Source organism: Arachis hypogaea, chromosome 11, assembly GCF_003086295.3.
Source record: "Arachis hypogaea cultivar Tifrunner chromosome 11, arahy.Tifrunner.gnm2.J5K5, whole genome shotgun sequence".
Taxonomy (NCBI): domain Eukaryota; kingdom Viridiplantae; phylum Streptophyta; class Magnoliopsida; order Fabales; family Fabaceae; genus Arachis; species Arachis hypogaea.
The window spans coordinates 142,617,224-142,644,515 of record NC_092046.1 but is presented as its reverse complement, the minus strand read 5'-3'; the positions used below and the strand labels follow the sequence as shown (position 1 = coordinate 142,644,515).

Below are 27,292 nucleotides of genomic sequence, written 5' to 3'. Positions count from 1 at the left end.
ATCATAGGAAATAACTTTTTAAAGCTATATCATCCATTTATTCAAGAATTAACATATATAGTTTTAAAAGCTCCACACGATTCTTCAATAAATCAAAAATCAAAACGTATAAAAATACCAACTACTACTATAGATAAGATCTTAAAATTTAAAATATTTTCTATTTTAGAAACATGTTATTTAAATTTATACTTTCAGATAAATATTCCAAAAAATAATCTTGAAATAAAGATAGAAGAACTTTTAGATAAAATTTGTGCTGAAAATCCTTTAGATATTAAAAATACAAATAAAGAATTAGTAAGCATTAAATTAAAAGATCCTACAAAAGAGATAAATATTCTAAATAAAATTCCTTATTCTGCAAGAGATAGAGAAGAGTTCTCATTAGAATGTAAAGATCTTTTAGAAAAAGGAATTATAAGAATAAGTAAAAGTCCTCATGCGGCTCCAGCCTTTTATGTCGAAAACAATAATGAAATTAAAAGGGGAAAACGAAGAATGGTAATTAATTATAAGAAAATGAATGAAGCAACCATTGGTGATGCTCATAAACTTCCAAGAAAAGATTCTATTTTAGAAAAGATCAAAGGAGCAACTTGGTTTTTATCTCTTGATGCAAAATCAGGATATTGGCAACTTCGTTTAGACGAAGAAACAAAGAAATTAACTGCTTTTACTTGCCCAACAAAAGAATCAACAAGTGTGTTGCTCTATGAATGGAATGTATTACCATTCGGATTAAAACAAGCCCCAGGTATTTATCAAAGATTTATGGAAGAAAATCTAAAAGAATTAAATGAATTTATTTTAGTATACATTGATGATATACTAATTTTTATAAAACAGGATAAAGAAGATCATTTTCAAAAATTACTAATAGTTTTAGAAAGATGTAAAGAAAAAGGATTAGGTCTTAGCAAAAAGAAAGCAAAAATAGCAAAACAAGAAATAGAGTTTCTTGGATTAATTCTATCCACTCAAGGAAAGCTAAAACTTCAACCAAATATTTTAGAAAAGATAAATTTATTTCCTAATAAAATAGAAGATAGAAAACAGTTACAAAGATTTTTAGGGTGTATAAATTATATTTCTGATCAAAGATTTTTAAAGAATATAACAGAATACACTAAAAGCTTATTTCCAAAAATAAATACTAAAAAAGAATGAAAATGGGAAGAAAAAGATAGTATGCAAATTCAAAGAGTTAAAGAGTTATGTGAAAAACTTCCAGAACTTTATATTCCAGAAGAAAACGACTACTTAATAGTGGAAACAGATGCTTCAAACATAACCTGGTCAGGATGTCTAAAAGCTAAGAAAACTATAAAAGGTTTAGAACAAGAAAAAGAATCACTAAATTCTAAATATTCCCCAAAGAAATTACTTTGCAGGTATATTTCAGGGACTTTTACTCCAACAGAACAGAGATATACCACTCATGAAAAGGAAACTCTAGCAGCAATTAAATCTCTTAAGAAATGGAAAATTGATTTACTACCTAGAGAATTTACATTAAGGACAGATTCAAGTTACCTAACAGGTTTCATACGATATAATTTAAAAGTTGATTATAATCATGGATGATTGGTAAGATGGCAATTATTTTTGTTACAATATCCAATAAAAATTGAATATATTAAGGGTGACAAAAATGTTATTGCAGATACATTAACAAGAGAATGGAGTTCGTCTACAACGCATTAGATCAAGAAATTTAAAAATATGAGCAAGAGCTCGAAAAATGCAAGCATTGTCAGCAAATAAGGACACAGATTCAATCCCTCAAGAAGGCCATTGAAGCAATGAAATCAACACAACAAGCAAAACCATCAGAGTTCAGCCAGCTAAGCATGGTGGACAAATCAGGATTCGTTGATGCAGTAAAGAGATTTAAAAATATGATTGACAATGTAAATCCAAGGGATATATCCCTAAAATTTACAAACAGTCAACCTATTTTTAATGAAGAAGAAGAATGCTTGGTTACAGCACACCAAGTAATATTCATGTCCGTCTTCCCAGAAAATTTTTAACCAATTGATCAAATTCAAGATTTAACAATCTACAATCATGAAGGAAGGCTAGCCAGCACATTAGCAAGGGTCTTTGAAAGAACTCAAAAAATAACGAAGGAATCTCACACAAGGATTAATTATAAAAGTAGAAATACTCTGCTTGTATCCAGTAAAAGAAATGAAATTGAAGAAAGAGAGATGAGACTCTTGGTAGAATTTGAATCAGCATTCTACAACTTATCTGAACTTTTAGAAAAGCTCCCTGAAGGGATAAAGAGGAACCTCTGCTATTTGATAAAAGACAGAGAATACCACAAGTGCCAGCTATGTGCCTCAGAGATATCTGAAGAAAGCAATAATGAAACGGAATCAACCCACATGATGAAGGAAGAAGACAACGCATCTGAGGGTCACATGATAAAAGAGGAGGACAGTGCATCTGAAGCATCTCTCAACATTATTGCATAGTGACGTAAGCACTTAGGTCATAAAGCACTAACAATGTAGCTGGTGCAAGATAACAAACAATGACGTAAGCAATGACGTCATAAGAAGGGTAAGGATGAGAATTGTCCATCAAACCCAACTATTATAAATAGGTTGCTCAGGCAATTGTAGAGGCATCAGACAATAGAAAGCAGGAGGCTAAGAGTACTCATATGCTAGGAGAGCAAGGAGGAAGCGGCCGAGGCGATTCTGTAGTCTGACGAAGAATTCCCTTAGAGAAAAATAATTCTAAACTCCCCTCTGGAGTTAGTATCTACAATCTCCCCTCTGGAGATAAGAACACCTTATGTAAAATATACTAAATAAAGGAAGTTTTCCTCCAAAAAGGTACATCTTCATCCTAGTCTTTCAATTATGAATTATTTAGAAAGTTTAGAATTAACAGAAGAATTTGATTACTATAGATTAACTGCTTTATTAGATAATGAAAAACAGGCTGTTCTAAAAACAGAATTAAATCTCAAATCAAATGAAAATTTTAATAAACAAAATCTTTTAAAAGAAGTTTTTAATAGAAAAAATATAATATACTATGAAAAAATTCAACTTGAAGCCCCTATAAAGATAAAATCCGCCAATGGAAAACTTGAAATAGCTTTGATAAATGATGAAGAATTGGGTAAACAGATTGAGAAAATTAAGAATCAACAAAAAAGATCTAAAATTGGATGGATTCATATTAGTACTATACAAGTCTTAATCAAATCTACATATATGAAAGGAATTAATTCACCAATAAGCTTAGCAATTTGTGACAAAAGAATTAATGATGACCCAATAGATCAAATAATTGGAATTGTTCATGAAAACTTGGCAAACGTAAATGTTAAATTCAATGCTCATCTTGGATATGCTATACCTTTATCAACTGAAAATCTTGGAAGATCTATAAGTTTGGCTTATAAATTTCACAGAAAGAATCTAATGGAACAAGATGATGAACCATTTTCAATTACATATGCAATAAATTATGCTTTAACAAATAGCCATCATAGTATAATATTTAAAAATAGAGAAAGAATTTATGTCGATGAATTATTTCAAAAAATTATAAAAACAAAAATACCAAAATATAAAGCTATTGAAAACCCAGTTCTATTATTAAAAGAACCATCAGGAAAATTAGTTTCATCGAATTTTCAAATAAGAGAATCTAAAATTAATAGCCCGTTAAGTTTATCTAAGTTAAAGATTAAAGAAGAAAATTCTGAAATAAAAGAATTAACAAAAAAGGTCGAAAAATTAAATGAAACTCTAAACACTAAATTATGACAATAAATAAAGAAGAAATATATGTAACTTATCAAGACAAGAAACAAGAGCTCTTTGAAAGAGAAAATCGTTTGAATTATTTACAGTTTTCTGAAATAAATCAAAGAGCATTTGAAGTTCTAAAAATAATCTATGACAAGTTAAAAAGAGAAGTTGAAGAGTTAGAAAAATTAATAGAATCTTTAAAAAATAGTGATGAATCGATGATAGAGTTTGCAGAAATTCTAAAATAAATAATGAAGTATAAAAAGATTGAAAAACCAGAAAATAAAATAAAAAGAAAAAGGGCGGAAAAAATTAAAAAGTAAAATAAAAAAGTATAAAAGGGAATTAAATAACCTTCAGATCGAAATTGATGACCTTATAATAAAAAGGATAGAAATAAGAATAAATATAAACAAGTTGGAATTAAACTTAAAAAATTTATAAATGCCTGAAAAACTATATTATGACTTAAAAGAATTAAAGCTGTTGAAAGAAAAAATGGAGAATGAAGTTGAAAAATTAAGAAGGTATTTAGAAACAACAGAAAGTGTAGAAATAAAAGAAGTTTTTGAGGATTTGAGAAATTATATTAAAGAAAAAGACAAACAGATAAAAGATTTTATATACAATAATTCATGCAAAAAAGAATATTATAAACTAAAACAAGATTGAAAATTATAAAAATAAAATCAGAATATACATCAAGGACTAGTAAAAAATTGGTATCATATAGTAGAAATGGTTGCAAACCAAAAATTGGTATCAGAGCCAAGTTAACGATTAAGGGTAACACTTTCTCTTTAAGCAACACTTTTAGTGATACGCTTTTAAATCAATAACAACCACAAAATAAAAACGTCTTTATGTAAAGATAAAAATGACATCTTTACCGTAGCATCCCATAAAACTTTACTTAATATATGACAAACAATTCCTTTATTTATTTATTTATTTACTCTTTTCTTTTACTAGGTGCCTAAAGTGCATTTCTGTCTTAGTCAGCACTTTGACTATTGCTGAACAGGTAAATAAAGGGACTGTGATTTGCATAGAAAAGTTATTTTAGTAAATGAAACTGTAATGTTTTCAACTGTTCAATAATCTCTGCTTTAAAAAGTTTTGAATATTACTTTAATCTCTTTATTGGCTTTTCGTTGATTATTAATTTCTTACTCAAAGTGCCCCGCAAGTTACACCCCAAGGAATCACTTTACATGTAAGTGAAAAAAAAATGTAAAAAAAAAAAAAATTTAAACATCCTTAACAATTATTTTAAAAGATAATAAAATTTTTAATAAAAAAATATTTTTTTATGAAATTAATTAATTTTTTATAAATATTTTTTATTATTAACACAGAGACTAATTAATTTTATAAAAATAAAGATCAAAAACTAAAAATAATATTTTTTTGTTTAAAAATTTTGTAATCTCTACGAAAAAATTATCAAAAATTGAATTGGGTATTCACTCAAAATTGTATAAATGTTTCTTTAGGAAAGTACTAACATTTTTGTTAACACTTACTCAGGGCCAAACGAGCCATATTTTAAGCCCTTTCAAGTTTTTCATCAGTGATCATTTTTGCAGCTAATAAAAATGATCCTATGATCAAGGCTATTTGAGAACTTCTCGTTGGCACGTGGAAGTGGAAGAGTTCTTTGAAGCATCTCAATCATCATCCAAGAAAAGGATCAAATTAAAATGCCATATAATAATCATAACAATTAAGGAATTATTAATTTAGATAAAGTATATTTTTTTTATTGAAATTTGTTAAAAATTTTAAAAATTATTTTATTTAATTTCATCTTTAAAATTTTTAAATTGCATAAAATATATTTCTAATGGTTAATTTTTTAAAAAAAATTAAAAATAATTCGACAACAATTTTACAAGAACAATTTTTATTATATATAAACAGGAAAGTTATGCTTTACAAGTTAATTAACCAATAAAACCCCAAAACGCGCTGCAAGGGTTACGTCCCATACACGCGCTATATAAAGATCCCGCGTATATATAACTACCAAATTTAAAAGATTTGTTTCCTTCTTGGTTCTCCTTATTTCTAGATTTGCTCGTTCTTCTTCTCGCGCGTCTTCCCCTGCTTTTTTCGATCGTTCTTTTTCCCTCCTTTCTCACTGGTTTGTTCTTCGTCATTTACGTTAGTTCCTCTCTCTGTAACTCCAGCTTCGTTTTCTATTCGATTTTTTGTTTTCTGAAATCAAAGTTTGAATTCGTTTTGAAGATAATGGATGATTCAACCTCAGATTGTCAGCAGAATCAGGGCGAAGTGGATTATGAATTTGAATCTAACGAAGTTCCTGAGGTTTGATTTACATACGATTACTCTAAATTTTGTTGCAATAATTTGTATAGCATTGTGTAGCTGAATAATTCGTGAACATTGACTGTGAAACTAACGCGTGAACATAAATATGTGGATTGAATCTAATGTATTAGTTTTGATTAATTATTTGGAATTTATAGCAGACGCTCGGGTGTAGATCAGAATTTTTTTGGTGTATTTTTGCGGGAAGTGTGGGTGTATTTACAGTTTATGGCTTTTTCTGTTATTTTAGCTGAGTTGTTGTCGTTCGGGTGTATTATACCAGACATGATTGGGTGTGTTTTTAGTTTTTGACATGGTGTATTTTGCAGCTGTGTATTTACAGATTATGTTTTTTTTTTTGTTATTTTAGCTGAGTTGTTGTCGTTCGGGTGTATTATATCAGATATGATTGGGTGTATTTTTATTTTTTGACATGGTGTATTCTACAGCTTCTCTCTGTTGTTGATGACCAGTTTGTTCTGAAGGTTGGAATGACCTTTACCACCCTTGAAGATGCTAGAAAATTTTACAGGAACTACGCCAAGGCTGCAGGTTTTTCTACAAGAGTTCGGAGCACAAATAGGAAGGGAAACGAGATTAAGAATCAATTGATTACATGTAGCAGAGAGGGAAAATGGAAATCTAAAATATCTCTGACCGAGAAGACGAATCCGACAGCCGGTTTAAACTGTCCTGCAAGAATTTATATACACACATTGAAGGATATTGGTGCTTGGATCATTTCAAAAGTTGTGCTGGATCATTCACACCCTTGCTGTCCAAGTAAAGCAGAGATGCTCAAACAGCACAGGAAACTAAGCATGTCCATTCATCGTACAATAGAGAATAACGAGAAGGCTAGTATCAGACCAAGCAAAACTTACCAATCATTTGTTGCGGCTGCCAGGGGTCACCGCGAGTTAAATTTTATTAAAAAGGATGTGAGGAATTACATTACGAGAGAAGTGCGGAATGTTTCCGAACAAGAAGATGCAAAAAAATTCGGGAAATATTTGTTAAGAATGAAAGAGAAGAATCAAAATTTATTTTTTGAGCTTGAACTCGAGGAGGATCAATCAATTAAGCTGGCTTTTTGGGCCGATGCAAGAAGCAGAGCTGCCTTTGAGTATTTCGGAGATGTTATTTTATTTGACACCACATACAATACAAACAGGTAACAAACTGTCCCTGTTTATGATGCTAAATTAATGTATTTTTATGAATCCGCGGCAGAGATGTATATTGGGTGTTTTTTGGTGTATACAAAGTATTTGTTGGGTGTACCTAATGATTTTTCATTATGCACTATGGTATTTGGTTTGTGGTTCTTTTGTCGGGGTGAATCACCACGGTCAGTCAACACTTTTCGGATGCTCTTTGATGAAAAACGAAGAAATTGAATCATTCAAATGGTTATTTCAATGTTGGCTTTGTTGCATGGAAGGAAATGCTCCGAAAGGGTTTCTCACCGATCAATGCGCATCAATGAAAAGGGCTTTAGAGGCTTGTATGCCAACAACAATTCACCGTTGGTGTATTTGGCACATCATGAAGAAGATTCCAAGCAAATTAAACGGGTACAAGGGACATGCAGAAATTGAACAAGAAATGAGCCAAGTTGTTTGGAACTCTCATAGTAAAGACTCATTTGATAGTAATTGGAATGATTTTCTACTGAATTTTGGTCTTGTGGACAACAAGTGGCTTTCAGGTAATGTTTGTTTAAAATCTGCAGCAGAGGTGTAAATTGAATTTTTTGGGGGTGTATTTATAGTCTGTGTTTAGGTGTATTCTGCAGATCTCTATGAAGACCGTCATATATGAGTTCCAATCTATCTGGATCACCACTTCTGGGCAGGGATGAGAAGCACACAAAGGAGTGAGAGCATGCATTCATTTTTTAACAAGTTTATTACCCGGAACAACTCGCTTATTCAATTCGTCAAACAATACGATAATTGGCTCAGAAGCAGGGAGCAAGCAGAGAGAGAATCAGATGCTGCAGATTTTCATACGGTCATACTGTGTGCAACCAAATCCTCCATTGAAGCTCAGTTTCAAGATGTGTACACTCATCAAAAGTTTAGGAAAATCCAAGCACAATTCAGAGGAAAGGCGAATTGCATCACTAGATTAACGAATTCCGCTCTAGGCTATTCAGTATACGAAGTCGGAGAACAAGTTTCCAGCTCAATATTCAACAAGTTTGTGGTTACTTACGACTCAGTAGCAGCCGAGGTAAAATACCAATGCTTATTATTCGAGTCAAGAGGGATATTGTGCCGTCACGCACTAAGCGTGTTAAGCTTTGAACGAGTAAGCCAAGTGTCACCGAGATATATACTGAAACGATGGAGTAAAAAGGTAAAGAGGCGACACACACACATCAAGAGCAGTCACGACGAGCCACTGTTGGAGCCAAGAAGAAAGAGGTTTGACCAATTGGTTTTTCGTTCGCAAAATATTTGCGAATTTGCATCCGAATCGGAGGAGCTGACTGCAATTCTGCATCGTGCGTACGATAACGTCATGGTTGAGATGGAATCATTGAAAGCCAAAAGGAAGGGCATATCTTCTTTATCTCACGAAGACGCCAACTTGGAATCCATTAACGAGCTTCAAAGCCCTCCAAAGATTCGAACAAGAGGACGTCCAAAAAATTGGCTAGGTTCAAAGTTGGACAAACAGATTGCAAATGCTACAAAGAAGAAGAAAATGAAAGCTTTAAACGAGGTAAAAGTGATGTTCTTTAAATACGTGGTGATTGAGTTTAATTTTCTCGTTAATAGTTTAGCTAATATGTGAGTTTGTTATATTCAGTTAAACCTCTTTGATGCTGCATCAGTGGTGCATTCAAATTCCAGCCAATATTAAGCACGTGTTATGAGTTATCAGTTCAGGGTACCAGCAGCAGCAGATAACTCTTTGGGTGTATAGTTACAGAATATGAGTGTAAAAGCACTGTTCGTTTGGGTGTATTTATGAATTTTCTTGTATTTCACATTTTACATATATATACATATATATACTTCAGAACCTTATTTTTATGTTATAAAATACTGTTTGTTTTTTTTATAACGTTTTAAAGGTTTTATGTTATAAAATACAGTTTGCATATGGATGGTTTTAAGTATTTAGGGTTCAGAGTTTTAGGGATAAAGCATGAGGGGGGATAGATTTTTGGGTGTATATTTAACTTTCTTTGGGTGTAAAAAATGGCAGGTTATGTGTGTATATTTGGTTTGATGTTTTCCTTCATATTATAGTACTTGTAATTCATATATTATTACGAATTTGGATCCTCTAAATTTTAGATTTTCACTTTAGATGATAAAGTGAGATTTTTCACCATTGAATGCTTTCTCTCTTATGTTTTCTCTTTGTCCTACCTATGAAATAAATGATGATAGATCATAATTTACCTTCTAAAGTAAAATTTAAAATTTAGAGAATTCGAATTTTTCTAAAAATTTAATTGTCATGATATATTTAATACAAATAAAAAATTTTAAAAATAAAATTAAAATGAAATAAAATTTATAAATATTTTTAAATTTTTTGTAAATGTTAAAGACAAAAAAATATACTGCTAATTTATATATCTCATGAAAAAGGGAAACCGCCTCGTATCAATTACCGTAAACAATTCTAAAATTGTTTGTCAAGTAATCAATCTTCGCCTATGCAGTTCTTGGAATTATGTTTTCCTATTAATTCATTGTTTTATCGTATTATTTTCCCTTATCACCCTTGTCAAGTTATCCAGTATTCCAAAGTTTACTTGGTTAGCATAATATAACAAGTTAACAACAGCTGCAGTGGATTCGTGAAAAAAAAAATTCTTTCTGAGGTTTCTAAGATATAAAATTAACCAATGCAATGCTATTGCACAGGATATATAGGGAGGAAACAAACAGATTCGCAGAACAGCAATTCAGAATTTAGATAATTGAAATTAGACCCCACCTACAGGTTTATGCACTATTTTTTTTCTCTCTCAAATTTATTTAATCTGTTAGAGAAAAAAAATCTTAATCTTCTCCAACAGAATATCCTAATTTTTGTTACTTAGGTTTCTGTTTTCTTTTCTACCATGAATTTTTCCATGTAATATATAATATAGTAACTATATACAATTTTGAAAATTAACATTGTCTAAATCTGTTATTCTTAACATGTAACTGACAAATTTGAAATATGATTGATCGGAAAGCTTGATGTATAAAATATCAACTGAAATTGAATTTTGTTCAGCCATAACTCCTGATTTCCTATCATCAATACCATATGATGAAATTTTTTTCAGCTAACAATTTTCCTTTTCCTTTTAGCTTGTGAGTTGTGTCCATCAATGGATATGCATAAGAGAAGGAAGAACTTCATGGAAACCAGCATTGACAAATCCAAGGAGCTTTTGAAAAGCATGGACCGTGGCCATGTTTCAGATATCAGTATGACAGAAGTTAACAAAGATCTTGTGGCATCAATTAAGGAAAAACTCGAAGCGATTACATCTTTGAAATCCATCTTCAGGGTGCCTACGAAGCTTCTACAAGCAAACCAGAAGGTGTACGTCCCTACTAAAGTGTCAATTGGACCTCTTCACCATGGTAACGAAAATCTCAAAGATATGCAAGATCATAAGTGGCATTACCTCTACACATTGCTCAGCCGCGAGCCGAACATGGAAGCAAGTTTGCATGAATGTTTGAAGGCATTGAGAGAGTCAGAGAAGACAGCACGGAATTTCTATGCAGAAGAACTCAATCTCACAAGTGATGAATTTGTGGAGATTATGTTACTTGATGGTTGTTTCATCATTGAGCTTTTGTTGAAATATGCTATAAAGAGTGTGAGACGCCTTGCTGACCCCATATTCGCCACGCCAAGGTTGCTATATGATATCCGGTGTGACTTGATCTTATTAGAAAACCAAATACCATTGGTCATTCTTCAAAGGTTGTTTGAGATTGTACCCATTCCAGTGAAATGCAATTGTACCCTCCCGGAACTTGCAATCCGTTTCTTTAGAAACATGCTGCCAGGAGACAAGGAATGTGTTACTATGAGGTTTGGACAAGAAGGTAATCATTTGCTTGACTTATTCCAACAGTGTTACCTACCAACCTATGCAAGGGCGCAGTCGAAAAAACTCCCGACTGTAGAGGATCTCAAGTATATCTGTGCCACCAAGCTTCGGAAGTATGGCATTAAGTTGATGAGGTTCACAGCCAAGAGCTTGTTAGATATAGATTTTCACAATGGTGTTCTTGAAATTGCTCCACTCATTACTCATCAATTCACGGAAATACTGTTCTCAAATCTGATAGCATTGGAGCAGCATCAGAAAGATGTTCAGCCATTCACTTCTTATGCGTTCCTAATGAAAAACATCATCAGCGATGAAAATGATGCGAAGCTCGTTCGCCATCTAAGGATTGTCGCGAGCGAGAAGGGTACGGAGAAAAATGTTTGTGATCTATTTAAGGGGCTTTGCGAGGGAGTGGAATATGTGGCGGAAAAGTTCTATTTTGCGGGGCTTCATGAACAAATAACTGAGTATAACACAAATCGAAGATCATGGTGGAGGAAAGTGAAGAGCAATTGTCTCAAAACTTGCACTTGTACATGATTCTGGATTACAGTGTTGCAATTTTACTTGTGCTCACTCTAACAAAGCTTTTTTTATTTGCCTATTTTTCAACTGTAAACCATGAAATTGTTTATCCTAATAATTGTCATCATCCCCGGTAAATACAAAGTTCATGATAGTCATAAGCCAATCATATAGTGGCCGAGAGGAATATCTGACACCGCATATTATACAAGAAATGCAATATATTTCATATTAGCATAATTACAAGACTTGGTTTATAAAATTTAACTCGAGTTTAATGAGCTTGATATACCCTATGAACTACGTGGGGCTAATAATCTTTATCTTGGAGAAAACATGAGAAACGAATACATCTACGACCCACCATTCATGAAAACCGCACCATATTCTGTGGATTTGATGAACTTCTTCAGCAAAAGGACAACAATTGCTATAGTAAGTCCAATAGCTGCCAGTGTGAACAAGCGATCATCAGGCTTTTGGACCCTCGTCTCTGGTTTCAGATTTTGTATCATTGTATTTGACTTTTGGAGAGACTGAGTGCTAGAGACAGCCGATGGAATCTCTGTTGAAGCTTCAATTCCTGCAGGATTAGGATTAGCATCGATAGGAAGTTCTTGTTCTTCAACAATTTCATCAGCTGCTTGATCTGCAATCTCCTCTCCAGCAGGTAAAGCCTCAGGATTTTGCACATCAACCTCGGCCTTGGCCTCTTCAATTCTGGGTTGTTCTTGTTCTTCGGAAGTCTGTGAGGGGCCAAGTTCAGGAACTGGGGGCGCCTTGCTTAGCATATACTCGTGTATCTGAGACAACAGAGTACACTCAGCATGGTATTACAGAATAATGCACTAGGGAGAAAGTAATAAGAATTGTTCTACCTCATCAATCAGTTTTTGCCGCTCAGGAGTCCCAAACCTTGGCGCTGCATCACGGGATTTAATTGCCAATGTGCGCCTCTCTTCCTTCTTGTAGTCTAATGAGCCCAATGCACCATTTGGGTTGGTTGGCATGAATGCAATCAGTGCAACTAAAGCAGTCCTTACTGCCAAAAGAAATTCACATCAGCAACATACAAACCTTCCTATTAAAGGAAAAGTGTGAAGCATTAATGGTTATAGTTATGGTTCATTAAGGTAATGAAAATTGCAAATGAAGAAACAATCAAGTAACGAAAATGATGCGTACAAATACAATCACCTTCTAAACTGATAAATATTCCTTCAGTACAATCACTTAGTTTGTTCAGTATTTTCCCAATAAGTTAGCGCTGGATAATTAAAAATAGAGACGGACTAATGGCAACAGAGTAAATACAAAACAATATATTCAACATGAAAATTACAAGAAATATTTAAACAAATACAAGAGGCGAACCGAGATACTATATGAGATGTCAAGCATCATTTAGGTGAGTCAAGAGTGGAAAGGAGAACTTACCGCTCCATGATGGTTGCCAATGCTCAGGGTGATGATTAGAGATGCTCAAGCAAATCTTGGTTTGGGTCTCAAAACGACCATTAGGCTGAAAAGGAAAACAGTGAAACTTATAAGCATGTTGGAATTGAGCTTTTAAGTTCAAGATACGCTGATCAACATGAAAAATAAAATAAACTCTACTCAATCTAGAGGGTTAAGTAAGATCTTACGGTCAAAAGCATAAATGAAGGTGGTTTGAATGGATATTCTGCTGGCAACTGAATCCGCCCATGATAAATACCACCCTCAAATTCAGTATCACGAGGCCCCCTAATCGCAAATTGCCATTCAAATATATTTTCCTGAAAATAAACATAATAAAGTTGTTCAGGAAAAACATATAAGATCCCAAAAACAAAACAATAAGAATTAATTAGCAGATGCCAAGTTCCAAATAAGTATGTAAAGATGCAAACTATGCGAAAATAAAACAGGTGAGTGAGCAAACAATCAGAAACCTTAGAGAACACAATATAAGAAAATATTAATAGCGATAGAGGTTTCCCTAATCTGGTGTGCATTAATTTATACCATAGCTTGAGAGCGATGAGCTAAATCATTTAGACGTTCTAAGAGTATGTTTGGAATGAATTCACTCAAGAATGGAATTCTTTTTTCTAATTACCTTTCTAATTCACAACTCGCAAACATCAACAAGCTAAATCAATCTATTGAATCACCTGATAATATTATTAGCAATTACGGCAACCAATTTTTTATTGGGGATAGAACAAGACAAAATTGAATTGCTACCGATAATATCGGGGATCTCACCGTTGAATCTCCCTTTCATGTCTCAATAATTCTCCGATAGCCATGTGATTATATGGAATTCAAGAATAAAGCAAGAGATAAAACCTAAAACTAAATTAAGAGAAAGAAACCTCAAGCGGGAGGCTCATGAAATCATCAGAAGGGTTGGATTGCATCTCTTTGACCTCCTGGAGAATGCGCTTGACGGCAGGGTTCTTGAGGTTGTACTTGTCCGCCATTTCCGATGCGATCTCTCTCTCTCTCTCTCTCTCTCTCTCTCACGTTGAGATTGATGTAACCAAAAACCACCAACCACACTATCACCGACACCGTTGACGCGGCTTCTCTCTCTCTCTCTCTCTCTCTCTCTCTCTCTCTCTGGTTAGTTAGAGTTGCGTGGTTGACAGATACTTAAACAGAGATCATAGCTCAGAGGTTGGGGAAATGATTGGTGTTATGAAATGCAGAGAGAAGATATAATCAGATTAAGGATTAGACATGGAAATTATCGCGGGGACCTAATTAGTAATTAAATTCACCCGAGGGAATTCGCTCCTCGATGGACACGTCACGATGCGCTTCTTTTCTTACGTGTCTCGCTTCTATTGGAGCGAAGTAGCTCTTCTTTCGGATCTCACTACACCTTATTTTTTCCACTATATCATTTACAGTGCTCATCTTCTCTAATCTTATTGGGCTTTAGGGTGTGAAGCCCAATATTAATGCCACGATTGGTTAAGTTGAGGCCCATATCATGACCAAAAAAATCGTTGAGGCCCATAGTTTTTGTGTCTGCCACGAATTCCCCACTGATCACTGGAAAATTCCTACTACTCACTCTATAAATGTATGCTTTACTATGCTAATCTTGCCAGCTACAAAGTCAAAGATGAAAAAGTGCACAACCGAATGACCGATTACATGTGAGAAGGTGAGAGAAACACAGAAGAAACGAGAAGATGGAAGAAAAGTTAAAGGCCGAAGAGAAGAAAATCGGCATGACCGAGGCTTGGTTGAGGAAGCACCGTCTTCTTCACACTGGAGCGACTAGACACCCTTTCATTCTTAGTATTCGTGATGGCACCGTCGACATTGCTGCCTTCAAAACATGGCTCGTAAGATATTATTTTTATTTATTTCCTTTTGCAAGGTTCTGATTTTAGCTTCCTTTCCCTGATTGGTATTTTATTTGACTCTTTCTGTTCATGTTCAATGATCAAGCAATTATTATTATATTTTTCTATAAGCATAGCTGATTTTTGGTGGCTGATAGCATGATGAGCATGATTGATTATTATATGATCACGATTTCAATGTAGTAGTAGTAATTAGTTACATGGCTCGGGTAATTGAGCCTTCAATTTACCGGTTGCTATTTTTATTTTATATATAAATATAATATACATAATAGTACACATTATGCAGGCACAGGACTACTTGTTCGTAAGAGCTTTTGTTCCTTTTGCTGCAAGTGTTCTGATAAAAGCTTATAAGGAATCAGATGACAACACTGACATGGAAGTGATATTGGGGGGTGTGGCTGCTCTCAAGGATGAGATATCATGGTTTAAGAACGAAGCCAACAAGTGGGGTATTTCACTTTCTAATGTTGTCCCTCAAAAGCCAAACAAAAACTACTGTGGGTAGGTATATTAATCATATATAATCATAGTCCATTTGTACTATTATATTGAAAGTGGAAACACAATAAGTGGTGGACAAAAATTTTATGGAAGGTATGGTTTTGGATTGGGATTAAAGGTCCAAAGATATACATTTGGTAATATCATAAAGGACTTAAAAACATGAATTTAAATAGTAGCAAAATATGTAATTTGAAAGAGCACAGTATTCCAAGAGGACTCAATCTTTCTAAGACCAAGTTTGTATTTGGATTTTTTCTAACACACATACATTTCCTTATGGCACTTAATATTGATGAAAATCATTTAATGATATTTTGTCACATTAACTTAACATAGCTAAGTCTTATGACATGGATGCTGTGACAGGTTGCTGGATAGTTTGACGAGGCCAGAGGTAGAATATTCTGTGGCTATTACAGCATTTTGGGCCATTGAAGCAGTGTATCAAGAGAGCTTTGCTCACTGTCTTGGAGAAGGATCCCAAACCCCACAAGAATTGAAGGAGACTTGTGAAAGATGGGGCAATGAGGGTTTTGGTCGGTATTGCCAATCTCTTCAGAACATTGCCAATCTACACCTGCAGAAAGCTTCTGACGATGAGCTGAAGAATGCTGAAGTTGCTTTACTAAGTGTTCTTGAGCACGAGGTTGAGTTTTGGAACATGAGCTGTGCAAGTGTCTGAACTGATTTTGTTCCAACTTCCAACAAGCTTTTTAAAGCTTTTATAAGTGCTTGTTTATTCGGTAATATATTGTATGAAATGTTACGTGTTTCGTAGGGAAATAAAAAATAAAAGAATGGTGTAAGCTTAAACAAGCTACTGGAATGAATAATAATACTGAGAAAGTTTGTTTAAGGAAAGCTACTGCATAGCAAATTCTTAAGCCTGTGGATGACTATAATTGAAAGCCTCATTTTCTTTAGTCTAATCTAAGTATGCTTTGTTAATAGTTAGTAGATTGTGCGTAAATGGCTCAACGGCTCAATGCTTGTTTAGTATTTCATTGTTTAACCAACATGAACAACAAAGTGGCTGTAGTTTAGTGGTAAGAATTCCACGTTGTGGCCGTGGAGACCTGGGCTCGAATCCCAGCAGCCACATTTTTTTATTTTTCCATATTGTATTCTTCTTCGAGTCTGGTTTATCTACACTACTACTCACTACGATCCGAAGTGTTAGTTTTATTAATAATAAATGCACTATCGCTTTGAATGCTTAAAATCTTAGCCAGCTGAAAGCCAGAGTAAAGACATGCCAATAAATTTATGAGAATAAGAAAATTAAAAAATCCAAGTAATTAACATATAGCTATTTAATGGCATTTGTGGAATTATCACGATAAGATGCTTTCGTCTTAACAAACTCATTTTGATTATTAAAGAATAAGTATAAAGCATCAAATTAAAATGGAACATGATACTCCACCGAGAGTGCACTTTATTTGATATATAGATTATTCTATTCCAGCCACAATGGTCATTCTTTGCTATTAGTTTACATTTCATTAATGGACAGAAATATTTAATTTCCTCCCATTCATGTATATATATAAGGAGATCCAATCTCTTCTCATAAGTCATAACCTATTCATTAGCAACATAGTATCCATATATGGCTGACTTGCAACGAAAGATTAATGCACTCAAGGGCCTGGTATGTGTGCTAAATAGCATAGATGATGGTGAAACTCAAAGTGCTCCTCCGGCATCGCCACCACCACCACCACAATCATGTCCGAGGCCGGTTCCCGGAAGAAATCATCGCATGTCTGGAGAATGTTACACTCGCCAGAGCATAAAAGGACTCAGTAACCAAACAGGTCGCATTGAAGGCAATGCTAACGGAGCCATCAACTTTGGCGACTTGCATGTGTAAGCCACTCAAACGGAGAATTAATCATAAAGTCATGTATTATATGATGAATGAGTAAATACTAAATACATGATTACATGTTAGAATAAACTCTCTCGTTGTTGTACGTGACTACTTCTTTAGTTAAAAGAAGAAATAATAGATTAGCTAATATATATTACAAGAAGATTCATTGGTGTCAAGCTCCAAATAAACACACAAAAAGAATAATCAAACGGGTAATTTTAATGCGCAACATAGGAGGTACCTGCAAGACTCCGACTATACCTGCAATTTTAAACTCGGATCCATCATATATATATATATATATATATATATATCCAAAAAAGAAAAGGCACCTACTTAAAGGAAGATGTTAAAAACATCTTTTTATGAAGATTCTTGTATTAAAAATGTATTTTATTTGTTTAATCACACTTTAAAAAAAATAACATTTTTGTAGCACATCAAAATCAAACCATACAATTTATGATCTAATGATAAAAAAGAAACATCTTCATATGAAGGTAATTGTAAAATTTTCATGGTAGTATCCACCAAAAAAAATACTAAAAGGCTAACACTCTTAGTACAAAAGAAAAAAAAGTTGACTAATATTAATATTAGTATTGTACAAGATAAATAAAAAGAAAAAGATATTTATCATGTAACAATTTTTTTATCCAGAAACGTATTTTCGTATTATACTTATATATTATGCTAGCTATAGCAGTAAGTGGGGGCCTATGTCCATGTGTGTTTGTGAGTGAGGTGTTGACACTTAAAATCTAGCCTTCGAAAAATGGTAGTATAATTTCTTCCCTCGATTAATTGCATGACATGATTTTTTGCCAAATGTATAATTTTCTTTGTTCCCGTGCAATGCCTTTTTTTTTTCAAGGATAAAAAATAAACCGATACTCTTAATTAATGAATCAAATACTTAAAAATTTTAAGTGATCTTGAAATAATTTTACGAAGAGAGAAAGAAACCAAAGGGTTAACTACTCTATCGGAAATGATCCATTCTATATAACATTCGATATAAAAGGAATATGAATCAAAGTTAGGACTGTGTCACCTTTGCATTGATTCCCTTATCAATACAGCTTTAGATGAGGAATAAAAATGATATTTGTATACTAAAATTAGCCACTAAAATCAATCACTAATATATTTGTGTATAAATATATATGTGTAGTTTAATTTATTTTCAATGTGTATTTTTATATTTTAACATGTATTTTATATTGATGACTGATTTTGATGTACACTTAGCTCGAGATGAGGAATGAATAATAATCTTACTTCTTTTTTTATTATTCGTCCATATACTAATAACAAGTTAAGATGAGTACAGAGTATAGGCGCCACTTGATTATTATTGGAGCATCTTATACGATTTTGGACATGATAGAGAAGGACAAATAACCAAAGCAAATTAAAAACTGTATTTACATTTCATGCTCATTCAAATTCCCTTCAAGCTGCAGCTATAAAAAGAACGCTTATTCCTCCTCAGCCACACCAAACTAATCTAAACCTAATTGAAGAAGCAGATTATACCAACATCATATTTCAATATGGCAGGGATTGCGTCCGGAATCTGCAATATTGCTCTTGGCACGAGTGATGCTCGAAGACCAACACAAGCTGATTCTAGGCCTAACAGGAACACCACTACCGCGGCCGTTGCCGCCACCACTACTCCTATTCCATGTGAAGAGCAGGAGAGGAAAAACTGCTGCAAAACAAGGTCTCAAAATATAAAAGGTCTAACAAATCAGACCGGATTTGTGAAGGGCAACGCTAATGGTGTCATCAACTTTGGCACCTTGACTAGCAATCCTTGAAGCCCAGAGGAAGCCATGATCTAATTAATCCTTTGATAATATGCAAACAAGATTATGTATAATAATAATATCGTACTAAACTCATGTATCGTACTCAATAATATAATAAGATTCATGTTACTGTCCAATATGCAACTTTATAAGTCTTTAACAGCAGCATCTCGCAAGCTAGTTAGGTGAAATCAAATTCATTTGGTTTCCCATGATATCTCTTAATCTGGCAGGCTAAAGACTAATCCATCACGGATCGGAGATCGAAGCTCCATTTAAGGGTTTGTCGCTGGCTAATAAATTAATGCATGCACAAGATGAGATTCAAACCTCCGACACTTAGTGATTCATGTCATATATTAATGTGAGTATCGGGGATTTGAAATTGCAAAGTTTGACATGACGGACCAAAATATTATATAGTATTTACACTGAAATAAAACATAACACGAGGAAAAAAGAGAATGAATCACGACCTGGCCAATTTAATTCAAGGGAAGGAAAGTCTACGAGCTCAAAGACATGAGTAGGGAGTTTAAACCTTTGATTTGGAAATTCTGACTTGCTTCACTCAACCATATTCTTAACGTTTGAAGTTGAAGGATCAAATTCATATGCATGATTAGTAGTTATACAGTTCAGTCATTTTATTCATTAATAAATCTGATAAATTAACTAACAAAGATGTAATTTTGTTTTTAAACTCGCCAAAAACTAAACGAAATCGCAGTTATTGAAGACAAAACTTCTGATTATATACAAATAATTAAATTCAGTTTCATAAAATATCTAAAATGCTTACTTCTTGAAATACTTTTACCGGGTATAAATTTATTAAATGGAAAATGATTTGAATATTAGAATATATGAATCTTATACCACACCCATATATGGTAGGAGAAACTTATAGTACTGTATTTGCTTAGCTTAGTGTTCAAGCTGCTACAACATATTCCTTGCCCAGGATATAAAACCATACTATATTTCCTAAACTCTCTAGCCTAAGCCAAAAAACAAAAAAAAAAAGCTCCATATACCTAAATATCAATGGCAAATTCTCTTTTCCGGTTGTTTGGCCTCATTGACGATGAGGACGAATCTGACCTTGAGCCAAGGCCGCTACACAACCAAGGTGGTGGTGTTGCTTCATCAAGGAAGAGCACCAAACCGCGAAACTCGTTGAACAACACAGGGCCACAAAACTTGAAAGGTCTTATAAACAACACTGGCCATGCTGAGGGTAATGGTAATGGCTCCATCATCTTCGGTGGCTTTGATTCCTCCACCACCTACACTTCTGTTAAGCGTCGCAACTGATCGGGACTAAGATTATATCTTTAATTTCCAATAAAAGAGAGGCTGATTCTGTTTTATATTTAACATGTTCCCTGTAATATCCTATGTACGTTATAATATATATAATAACAATATTATGCTTTCATCTCATCATTTTGGTCGTGTTACATATCTAATTCTATATCACTCCATATACTAATTCCCTATGCTGCTATCCAGGATGAAAGGATTTGATATCTTTTATGAGAAGATGGATTAGAGTGAAGGTTATGAATCTTGATCTCGCCATCGGTAGCCACAGTTTGGGTTGCAGCAAACATAAGACAGTGTCATACCTTCTTCCCTTCTAATAGTTCCCTGCATATTGCATGCGAATCAAATACTTAACATCTTACCCACCTAACTGCAGATTTTATTCTACTAACAAGCATAAATATGGTTCATTCAATCATGCCATAGTCAATTCAATATAGGTGGTAAAACTAAGGAGTTAACCTGGAAGAAGACAGCTTCTCCATGATTGCATTGAGCGCAACGAACAGACTTGGTACGAGGAAGAGTTGGATCTGAAGCTACATCTTCCAACACTTGAGTTCGCTCCTCAGCCGAATGATATATCTCATTTCTATACACACAGTTATTGTCAGCAACCTCCTGAACAAAAAAATAACTGTTAGTTATATTATAACAGTTCCAACTTCCAACAGACATATTCAAATAGGGTAATGCTAGATGACCAACTTTTTTCAGCTAACATTAACCATTTTTTTTTTAAATTCTAGACCCTAAATTATAAACACTTAAGCTAACTAAAAGTTAGTTCCCTGTATTTTTCATCCAAATAAAGCAACTGGGTCTGGATCCGAATAACAAAAACCAAGGGTCAAATTTTGGCCATGTAGAAAACAAGAATTCAATAAGGTCATCCATTACTATCCTGATGGTAATGCTGAAAGGCTACTTCTAAAAGAACCGGTGGTTTAGGAGAAATTATCTTTAAATATGGTTTTGTGAAATCTTATTTCAGATATAGAGTAAGAAAAGAGAAGAACCTGATGATCACAGGTGCGGCAAGCGAAGAAGAGAATCTTATGCTCCCTGTCTTCCTTAGGATAAAGAATATTGTTGCTGCAGATATGGATACACATAAATAAAATGAAAATGGTTGAATCAATAAAACCAGTGGGACTTAGTTTCCTTGTTATTTAGTTTCCTTGTTATATTTCTCTATCGCTCTTATGTTTTGGCAGGTATTTTGCATTCTACTACTTTATGCTAACTGATCAGTTAGCATAAAGTTAACTGTGTTGGTTCAAACTTGATAGGAAACAATTATACACAAACTGAAACTACATACTTTACGTTATTAGTTGGTGGATATTTATGCTATTGAAGCTTATCATCTCAAAGCTTATTAACCACAGCATTGTTTATTAAAAAGTTTCCTATAATCGAAAATGAAAGTGAGTAGGGAGGGAAAGAACCAAATTCTCTTCAAACAAGAGAGAAAAATGATCTACCATTCAGGGCAGAACTTGTACACAGTCATCTTAAGACCTTCTCCTGCAAACTCCCACTTGCTAATCGTAGGTAAATTTCGCCAGGTTTAACTTTGGGCTAAACAAATGCATAGTCTTTAAAATACTCTGGTCAATTTTGGCCAAAATAACTTGGTAGAACGAAATAAATGTTATGTAGTTCTTTCTACCATTTTCTACAGGAACAAAACGATAGGCACAGAACGAAACCAACCCATCATTATGTATACCAAACTAGGAAAGTTGCTTATCATTTTATTTTCTCTTCGGGAGGTTTCATTTTCACTCAACAGCTCATGGACCCACCAAATATAAAGTGTATAATTAAACCACAAATATAATATGCATCTACATGGAAGAAAGTGAAATTACGAAAGGACTTTATATACTATTGTGTTTACTTTTTTTTTAATTAAGCTGAGCTTAATTGAATATATGAGGAGAAAATGTCAGTGTGTGAGAGGACAGGTGTTACCCTGTTGCAAATAAGTTGCAAGCGATTGCGGACTCTGGCACTTTTAGGGGCATCCACGTGTGGATCATACAAACACGTGTTCTCCATTTCCATTACTACTTCTTCTTCATACCTCCCACTGATCTTACCAGTCACCTCCTCTCTTCTTCTTCTTCTTCTTCTTCTTGTTACCTATCTTATCAGTTGGGTGTTGTAAGTGCAAGTGGAAGATGAATTCTAAAAGCAGCAATCTGGAGACCCGTTCACTGCTTGATGAGCTTAGCAGCTTCAACCAAGGGGGGCTCTTCGACTTCGGTCACCCTCTCCTCAATCGTATTGCTGAAAGTTTCGTCAAAGCTGCTGGAGTGAGTTCTCTTTCTAACAACTAATTAACTTGATCTCTCTTTCTCTCTCTCTCTCATTCTCGTTCTCATAATTATTCTTCATTTGTTGCAGATAGGAGCGGTTCAAGCCGTGTCCCGTGAGGCTTATTTCACTGCTATTGAAAGTACTACCATGTTCCCTTCCTATTTTCCTTTTAATTGAATGGCAACTGCTGCTTTCATTTCCTTCTCTCAGTTTCCGATTTCATGAAATGATATGTATAGGTTCAGGGCTTGATAATACCGGTGGCATGCCTTCCGAAGTTTCTGGCGCCAAGAAACATCGCTTGCCCGGTCTCAGAGGTACATCAAACATGCCCGTATTAATAATTTTGAAACATAGTAAAAGAAAAGGAGAAATTGTGGCCATTTATGGTGATTGGGTTGGGAGTGAATCTGTTATTAGTTGGGAAAAATAGTAATATTTGTTTCCCATTTGCTTTTGTGCATGCAGGAGAGACCAGCAGCAAATCCCTTGAGGCCATGGTGAGTTCATAAAACTTCGAATGCTGTATATGTATTTCTGGTACATTCTCTTTATACATTCCATAAGAGATTAGTGAACTAGCCTTTCATATCCTATAGTTCTTTTCCCGTGACGGCTTTATTTTTTCCTTGCTCAGGTGAAGCATACCGGGAAAGAGTCCTTGCAATGGGGTAATGATACATGTCAATATGCTTTTATCATATGTGAATTTTCCAATTACTACCGTTTCTTTTTGCCTTTGTATTCAGGCAAAATTTAGGTGTGTTGTGTTTACCTACTTCCACTCTTGTAAACAGAATCTTTTGTTTTTCTAAAATGCAGGACTGGCTGCTGGGATATACTCTGGTCTCACATATGGGCTGAAGGAAGCTCGTGGAGCTCATGATTGGGTAATGAATACCCCAACAATTTTTTTTTTTTATTTGTTCTATTTATTTTTATCTATTTTGTAGTGATATTACACTGGTAAGAGATCTCTGGCGGAGTTTCCAATAGTTTAGATGTTCATTTCCAGATAACTAATACATGTAACATGCTTATTAGCCTAATAGCATGCAGACTAATTAAAAATATTTGGGTATTAAGTATTGACCATCAAACTTCTGGTTAGTAGTACCTATTATTTTCTTTAGCTGCTTATAGTGGTAGATGTTATGTTGGTTGCTACAAAGTTGACATGACCATTTGATTTTTGAATGATGTAGAAAAACAGTGTAGTTGCAGGAGCAATAACGGGGGCAACACTTGCACTGACATCAGAAGACACATCTCATGAACAGATTGTGCAATGTGCTATTACTGGAGCTGCAATCTCGACCGCAGCAAATCTTCTTACCGGAATATTCTAGACAGAATATTAGTGATGACCACCCTCTTAATGATTCTACTTTTGAAATTGATAATTGAAAACCGTCTTGTGTTGTCTTGGTGGATTTATGGATTCTTCTAGTTACTAGTTAGGACATGTTTTTGAACTACTTGGCAAGTTGTTCCGTCTTAACTCGAATTTGTAGTGTTGGACACGGCCTCCTTGTTAAAGTCCTTTCGAATTAACAAGCTTCTTCCCTTGCAAGGAGCATCCGAATTAAACGTGACACTAGTTTTAGCAGTAATTACATGAGCAGTTCCTAAAATATTCTGTTAAGAGATTGTTAATCATTGTGTATTACGCAGAGGTCACTCAAACGCAATATAAATATAACACTTTACTGCTTAAATATGAAGCAAAAGCTTTGGGCAAAATATTAAAAATAAATACATTAAACAATATATGCGATTCGTCACCTTATAACTCGGTCTTTATTGTGCATTATGAGTTATAACTCGACGTTAATTATTATTTATTCTTTGCTTGTAACCGACACCTTCATTACTGACTTAATGACTATTATGAGTTATAACTCGACGTTAATTATTATTTATTCTTTGCTTGTAACCGACACCTTCATTACTGACTTAATGGCTATCATTTCAATTTTAATGACCAAATAGTCATAACATGAATATCATTCATCAATTCTATGCGTATAAAAGGAACCTTCTATATCTAATTTTAAGAGGCAACATGATAAGACAACATGATAAGTTTTATAAGTTCTATATCATGTCTTACCTTCTATATTCATAGAATTATTCTTATACTTCTTAAACACTTACTGATTTGAGCGTCGAAGTGTCTTTTGCAGGTATCTATCCTCTTGTTCTCTCATTGCTGACGTATAACTCATTCCGACGAGAAGTTTGAAGACATTCATCGACGGACAAGCTATACACCGGCCAAACTCAGCAAGAACAATTGGCGCCGTCTGTGGGGACGAGTAAAATAGTTCCTACTCCCCTTAGGTTCATAAAATTTGATTTACATTTAAATTTTTGGACCAATCTCAACAATCTACTTTAAGATTTTATTTAATACCTCTTATCAAATTTTAATCTATCATAACTTTTTATAAAGTATGTACTTTATACATTTGAATTGCTTTACTTTTATGTATCATAATCTTTCACATATCATAATCGATCAATGAACCAATCCGAGAATAAATTCGGCTTTTAATCAATCTGAGAACAAACTCGATTTTCAATCAATCCGAACACAAACTCACTTATCAATTTTGCTTACTTTTTCAAAGTTTTCTATTTACACAAGTAAAATTATGTATTTTATTCAACATACTTTTGCATTTATATTTTGTGTAACTAATATTTATTGATTTATTAGTTATATTCAAACCTCAATATATATTCTATACAATAATGACATATGACAACCATGTCGATTTCATTTTTATTTCATTATGTATTATGTTTTTATTGCTTAATGATTTCATTCATACAATTAAATGACGGTAATGACGAGTTTAAATCTTAAAATTTGATTCCATCAAAAATTGATTATATATCAATTGTATATAACTGTTACACTATTCACTTTATACTATTAAATTTTATGTTACTATTTGTTTAATGTAAAAAATTAAACAGGCAATTTACTATTATTGCACGAAGAATATCCCTCGTCATATTGTAACTGCTAGAAAAAATATACTAAATGTATAATTCAATAACTGTTATCTTATTACTTTATTATCAAATTAAAGCATGTCCTACAAAACAAAATTCAAATATTCACATTTGCCATGTATGACATTCATATATGTCGTCTTCTTCTCTACAATTATCAACTTTCAAGGTATATTTTTCTACTTTGAACTCTTTTACTTTTACAATATATATCAATCAATGTATGTTGCGATTTTAGACATATTCATTTTCTCAATTCATGTCGTATGACCTTTACTATAAATTGTAAATATTCAATAACTAATTGTTTTGAGCGAGAAATTTATCAATAAGTTGTTGCGGGACGGAAAATTTTCCAAGACAATTAATCATTATATCCTCGGACCATAAAATCGATTCTGTCAATAGATATCTCTGGACTTTTCAGTTCACATACAATCAAATGTTAAAATTGTTCTTAAGTAGAAAAGTATCCCTCACTCAACTTTCTTGATTGAATGACTCTTATCACTCAATTATTTCTTGAATAAGTGCCGACATAATAACCCGACTAAGCTTGGGGGCTCACCATATCATTATTTACTTATCTTTTAACAGAGTTATAACTCATTTTATTTTCTAAGCTTAGCCTGGATCATATGATCAGTGGACAAAGCTTGGGGGATGTGATCCGTCACCTTATAACTCGGTCTTTATTGTGCATTACGAGTTATAACTCGGCGTTAATTATCATTTATTCTTTGCTTGTAACCGACACCTTCATTACTGACTTAATGGCCATCATTTTAATCTTAATGACCAAACGGTCATAACATGAATATTATTCATCAATTCTATACGTATAAAAGGAACCTTATATATCTAATCTCAAGAGGCAGCATGATAAGTTCTATAAGTTGTATATCATGTCTTACATTCTATATTCATAGAATTATTCTTATACCTCTTAAATACTTACTGACCTGAACGTCGGAGTGTCTTTTGCAGCTACCCACCCCTTGTTCTTTCATTGCCGACGTATAACTCATCCCGACGAGAAGTTTGAAGACATTCATCGACAAACGCACTATACACCGGCCAAACTCAGCAAGAACAATATGTTTAAAATATAAAAACAATAAATAAAATATATTTATTGGGTGAATTTTTATCCTTATTGAGTCTTATATATAAATAAATAAATTGAACAATAAATAAATTTATGACATAAAAAATTACGCCTTAAACTAGCGTAGTGGTAATTTCCTCTTAAATTCTCTCATTGTTAAAATATAAAATATTAAAAATAAAATAAATAATATATGTTT

General features: G+C 33.5%; 5 protein-coding genes and 1 non-coding gene across 6 annotated transcripts; 4 read left to right on the top strand and 2 right to left on the bottom strand.

Moving 5' to 3' along the window:
* The first annotated feature begins 9,739 nt into the window (after window positions 1–9,739).
* On the top strand, window positions 9,740–11,868 carry LOC114924704 (UPF0481 protein At3g47200-like). The gene is made up of 2 exons (XM_072207595.1): window positions 9,740–10,088; window positions 10,448–11,868. Exon 2 carries the CDS (start codon window positions 10,468–10,470, stop codon window positions 11,746–11,748), a length of 1,281 nt encoding a protein of 426 aa, XP_072063696.1. The 5' UTR covers window positions 9,740–10,088; window positions 10,448–10,467; the 3' UTR covers window positions 11,749–11,868.
* Window positions 11,869–11,936: 68 nt separating this feature from the next.
* Window positions 11,937–14,418, bottom strand: LOC112723160 (ubiquitin-conjugating enzyme E2 32). The gene is made up of 5 exons (XM_025774415.3): window positions 14,094–14,418; window positions 13,380–13,511; window positions 13,171–13,255; window positions 12,612–12,775; window positions 11,937–12,536 (listed from the first exon to the last, which is right to left on the bottom strand). Exons 1-5 carry the CDS (start codon window positions 14,199–14,201, stop codon window positions 12,087–12,089), a joined length of 939 nt encoding a protein of 312 aa, XP_025630200.1. The 5' UTR covers window positions 14,202–14,418; the 3' UTR covers window positions 11,937–12,086.
* Window positions 14,419–14,584: 166 nt separating this feature from the next.
* On the top strand, window positions 14,585–16,469 carry LOC112723161 (probable bifunctional TENA-E protein). The gene is made up of 3 exons (XM_025774416.3): window positions 14,585–15,077; window positions 15,388–15,605; window positions 15,975–16,469. Exons 1-3 carry the CDS (start codon window positions 14,922–14,924, stop codon window positions 16,288–16,290), a joined length of 690 nt encoding a protein of 229 aa, XP_025630201.1. The 5' UTR covers window positions 14,585–14,921; the 3' UTR covers window positions 16,291–16,469.
* Window positions 16,470–16,637: 168 nt separating this feature from the next.
* TRNAH-GUG (transfer RNA histidin (anticodon GUG)) lies at window positions 16,638–16,709 on the top strand. The gene has a single exon. It is a non-coding gene; the product is annotated as a tRNA-His (tRNA).
* Window positions 16,710–20,302: 3,593 nt separating this feature from the next.
* On the bottom strand, window positions 20,303–22,260 carry LOC112723163 (DNA-directed RNA polymerases II, IV and V subunit 9A). The gene is made up of 4 exons (XM_025774418.3): window positions 22,121–22,260; window positions 21,653–21,728; window positions 21,096–21,254; window positions 20,303–20,957 (listed from the first exon to the last, which is right to left on the bottom strand). The coding sequence occupies exons 1-4, from the start codon at window positions 22,147–22,149 to the stop codon at window positions 20,868–20,870; spliced, it is 354 nt and encodes a 117-aa protein (XP_025630203.1). The 5' UTR covers window positions 22,150–22,260; the 3' UTR covers window positions 20,303–20,867.
* Window positions 22,211–24,574, top strand: LOC112723162 (outer envelope pore protein 16-2, chloroplastic). Its single transcript, XM_025774417.3, has 7 exons — window positions 22,211–22,957; window positions 23,049–23,100; window positions 23,201–23,278; window positions 23,430–23,461; window positions 23,599–23,632; window positions 23,784–23,851; window positions 24,167–24,574. Exons 1-7 carry the CDS (start codon window positions 22,823–22,825, stop codon window positions 24,308–24,310), a joined length of 543 nt encoding a protein of 180 aa, XP_025630202.1. The 5' UTR covers window positions 22,211–22,822; the 3' UTR covers window positions 24,311–24,574.
* The last annotated feature ends 2,718 nt before the right edge of the window (window positions 24,575–27,292 follow it).

Bases quoted from the DNA above. Each gene is read 5' to 3' on its own strand.
- LOC114924704 (XM_072207595.1), top strand. From the start codon at position 10,468: ATGGATATGCATAAGAGAAGGAAGAACTTCATGGAAACCAGCATTGAC.
- LOC112723160 (XM_025774415.3), bottom strand. From the start codon at position 14,201: ATGGCGGACAAGTACAACCTCAAGAACCCTGCCGTCAAGCGCATTCTC. The intron at 13,256-13,379 runs GTAAGATCTTAC...TTTCCTTTTCAG, and splicing joins CTTCATTTATGCTTTTGACC to CCTAATGGTCGTTTTGAGAC. The intron at 12,537-12,611 runs GTAGAACAATTC...CTGTTGTCTCAG, and splicing joins GGCAAAAACTGATTGATGAG to ATACACGAGTATATGCTAAG.
- LOC112723161 (XM_025774416.3), top strand. From the start codon at position 14,922: ATGGAAGAAAAGTTAAAGGCCGAAGAGAAGAAAATCGGCATGACCGAG. The intron at 15,078-15,387 runs GTAAGATATTAT...CACATTATGCAG, and splicing joins CTGCCTTCAAAACATGGCTC to GCACAGGACTACTTGTTCGT. The intron at 15,606-15,974 runs GTAGGTATATTA...ATGCTGTGACAG, and splicing joins CCAAACAAAAACTACTGTGG to GTTGCTGGATAGTTTGACGA.
- LOC112723163 (XM_025774418.3), bottom strand. From the start codon at position 22,149: ATGACTGTGTACAAGTTCTGCCCTGAATG. The intron at 21,255-21,652 runs GTTCTTCTCTTT...TTTTTTGTTCAG, and splicing joins GCCGCACCTGTGATCATCAG to GAGGTTGCTGACAATAACTG. The intron at 20,958-21,095 runs GTTAACTCCTTA...TGCAATATGCAG, and splicing joins GAGAAGCTGTCTTCTTCCAG to GGAACTATTAGAAGGGAAGA.
- LOC112723162 (XM_025774417.3), top strand. From the start codon at position 22,823: ATGAATTCTAAAAGCAGCAATCTGGAGACCCGTTCACTGCTTGATGAG. The intron at 23,633-23,783 runs GTAATGATACAT...TCTAAAATGCAG, and splicing joins GAAAGAGTCCTTGCAATGGG to GACTGGCTGCTGGGATATAC. The intron at 23,852-24,166 runs GTAATGAATACC...TGAATGATGTAG, and splicing joins CTCGTGGAGCTCATGATTGG to AAAAACAGTGTAGTTGCAGG.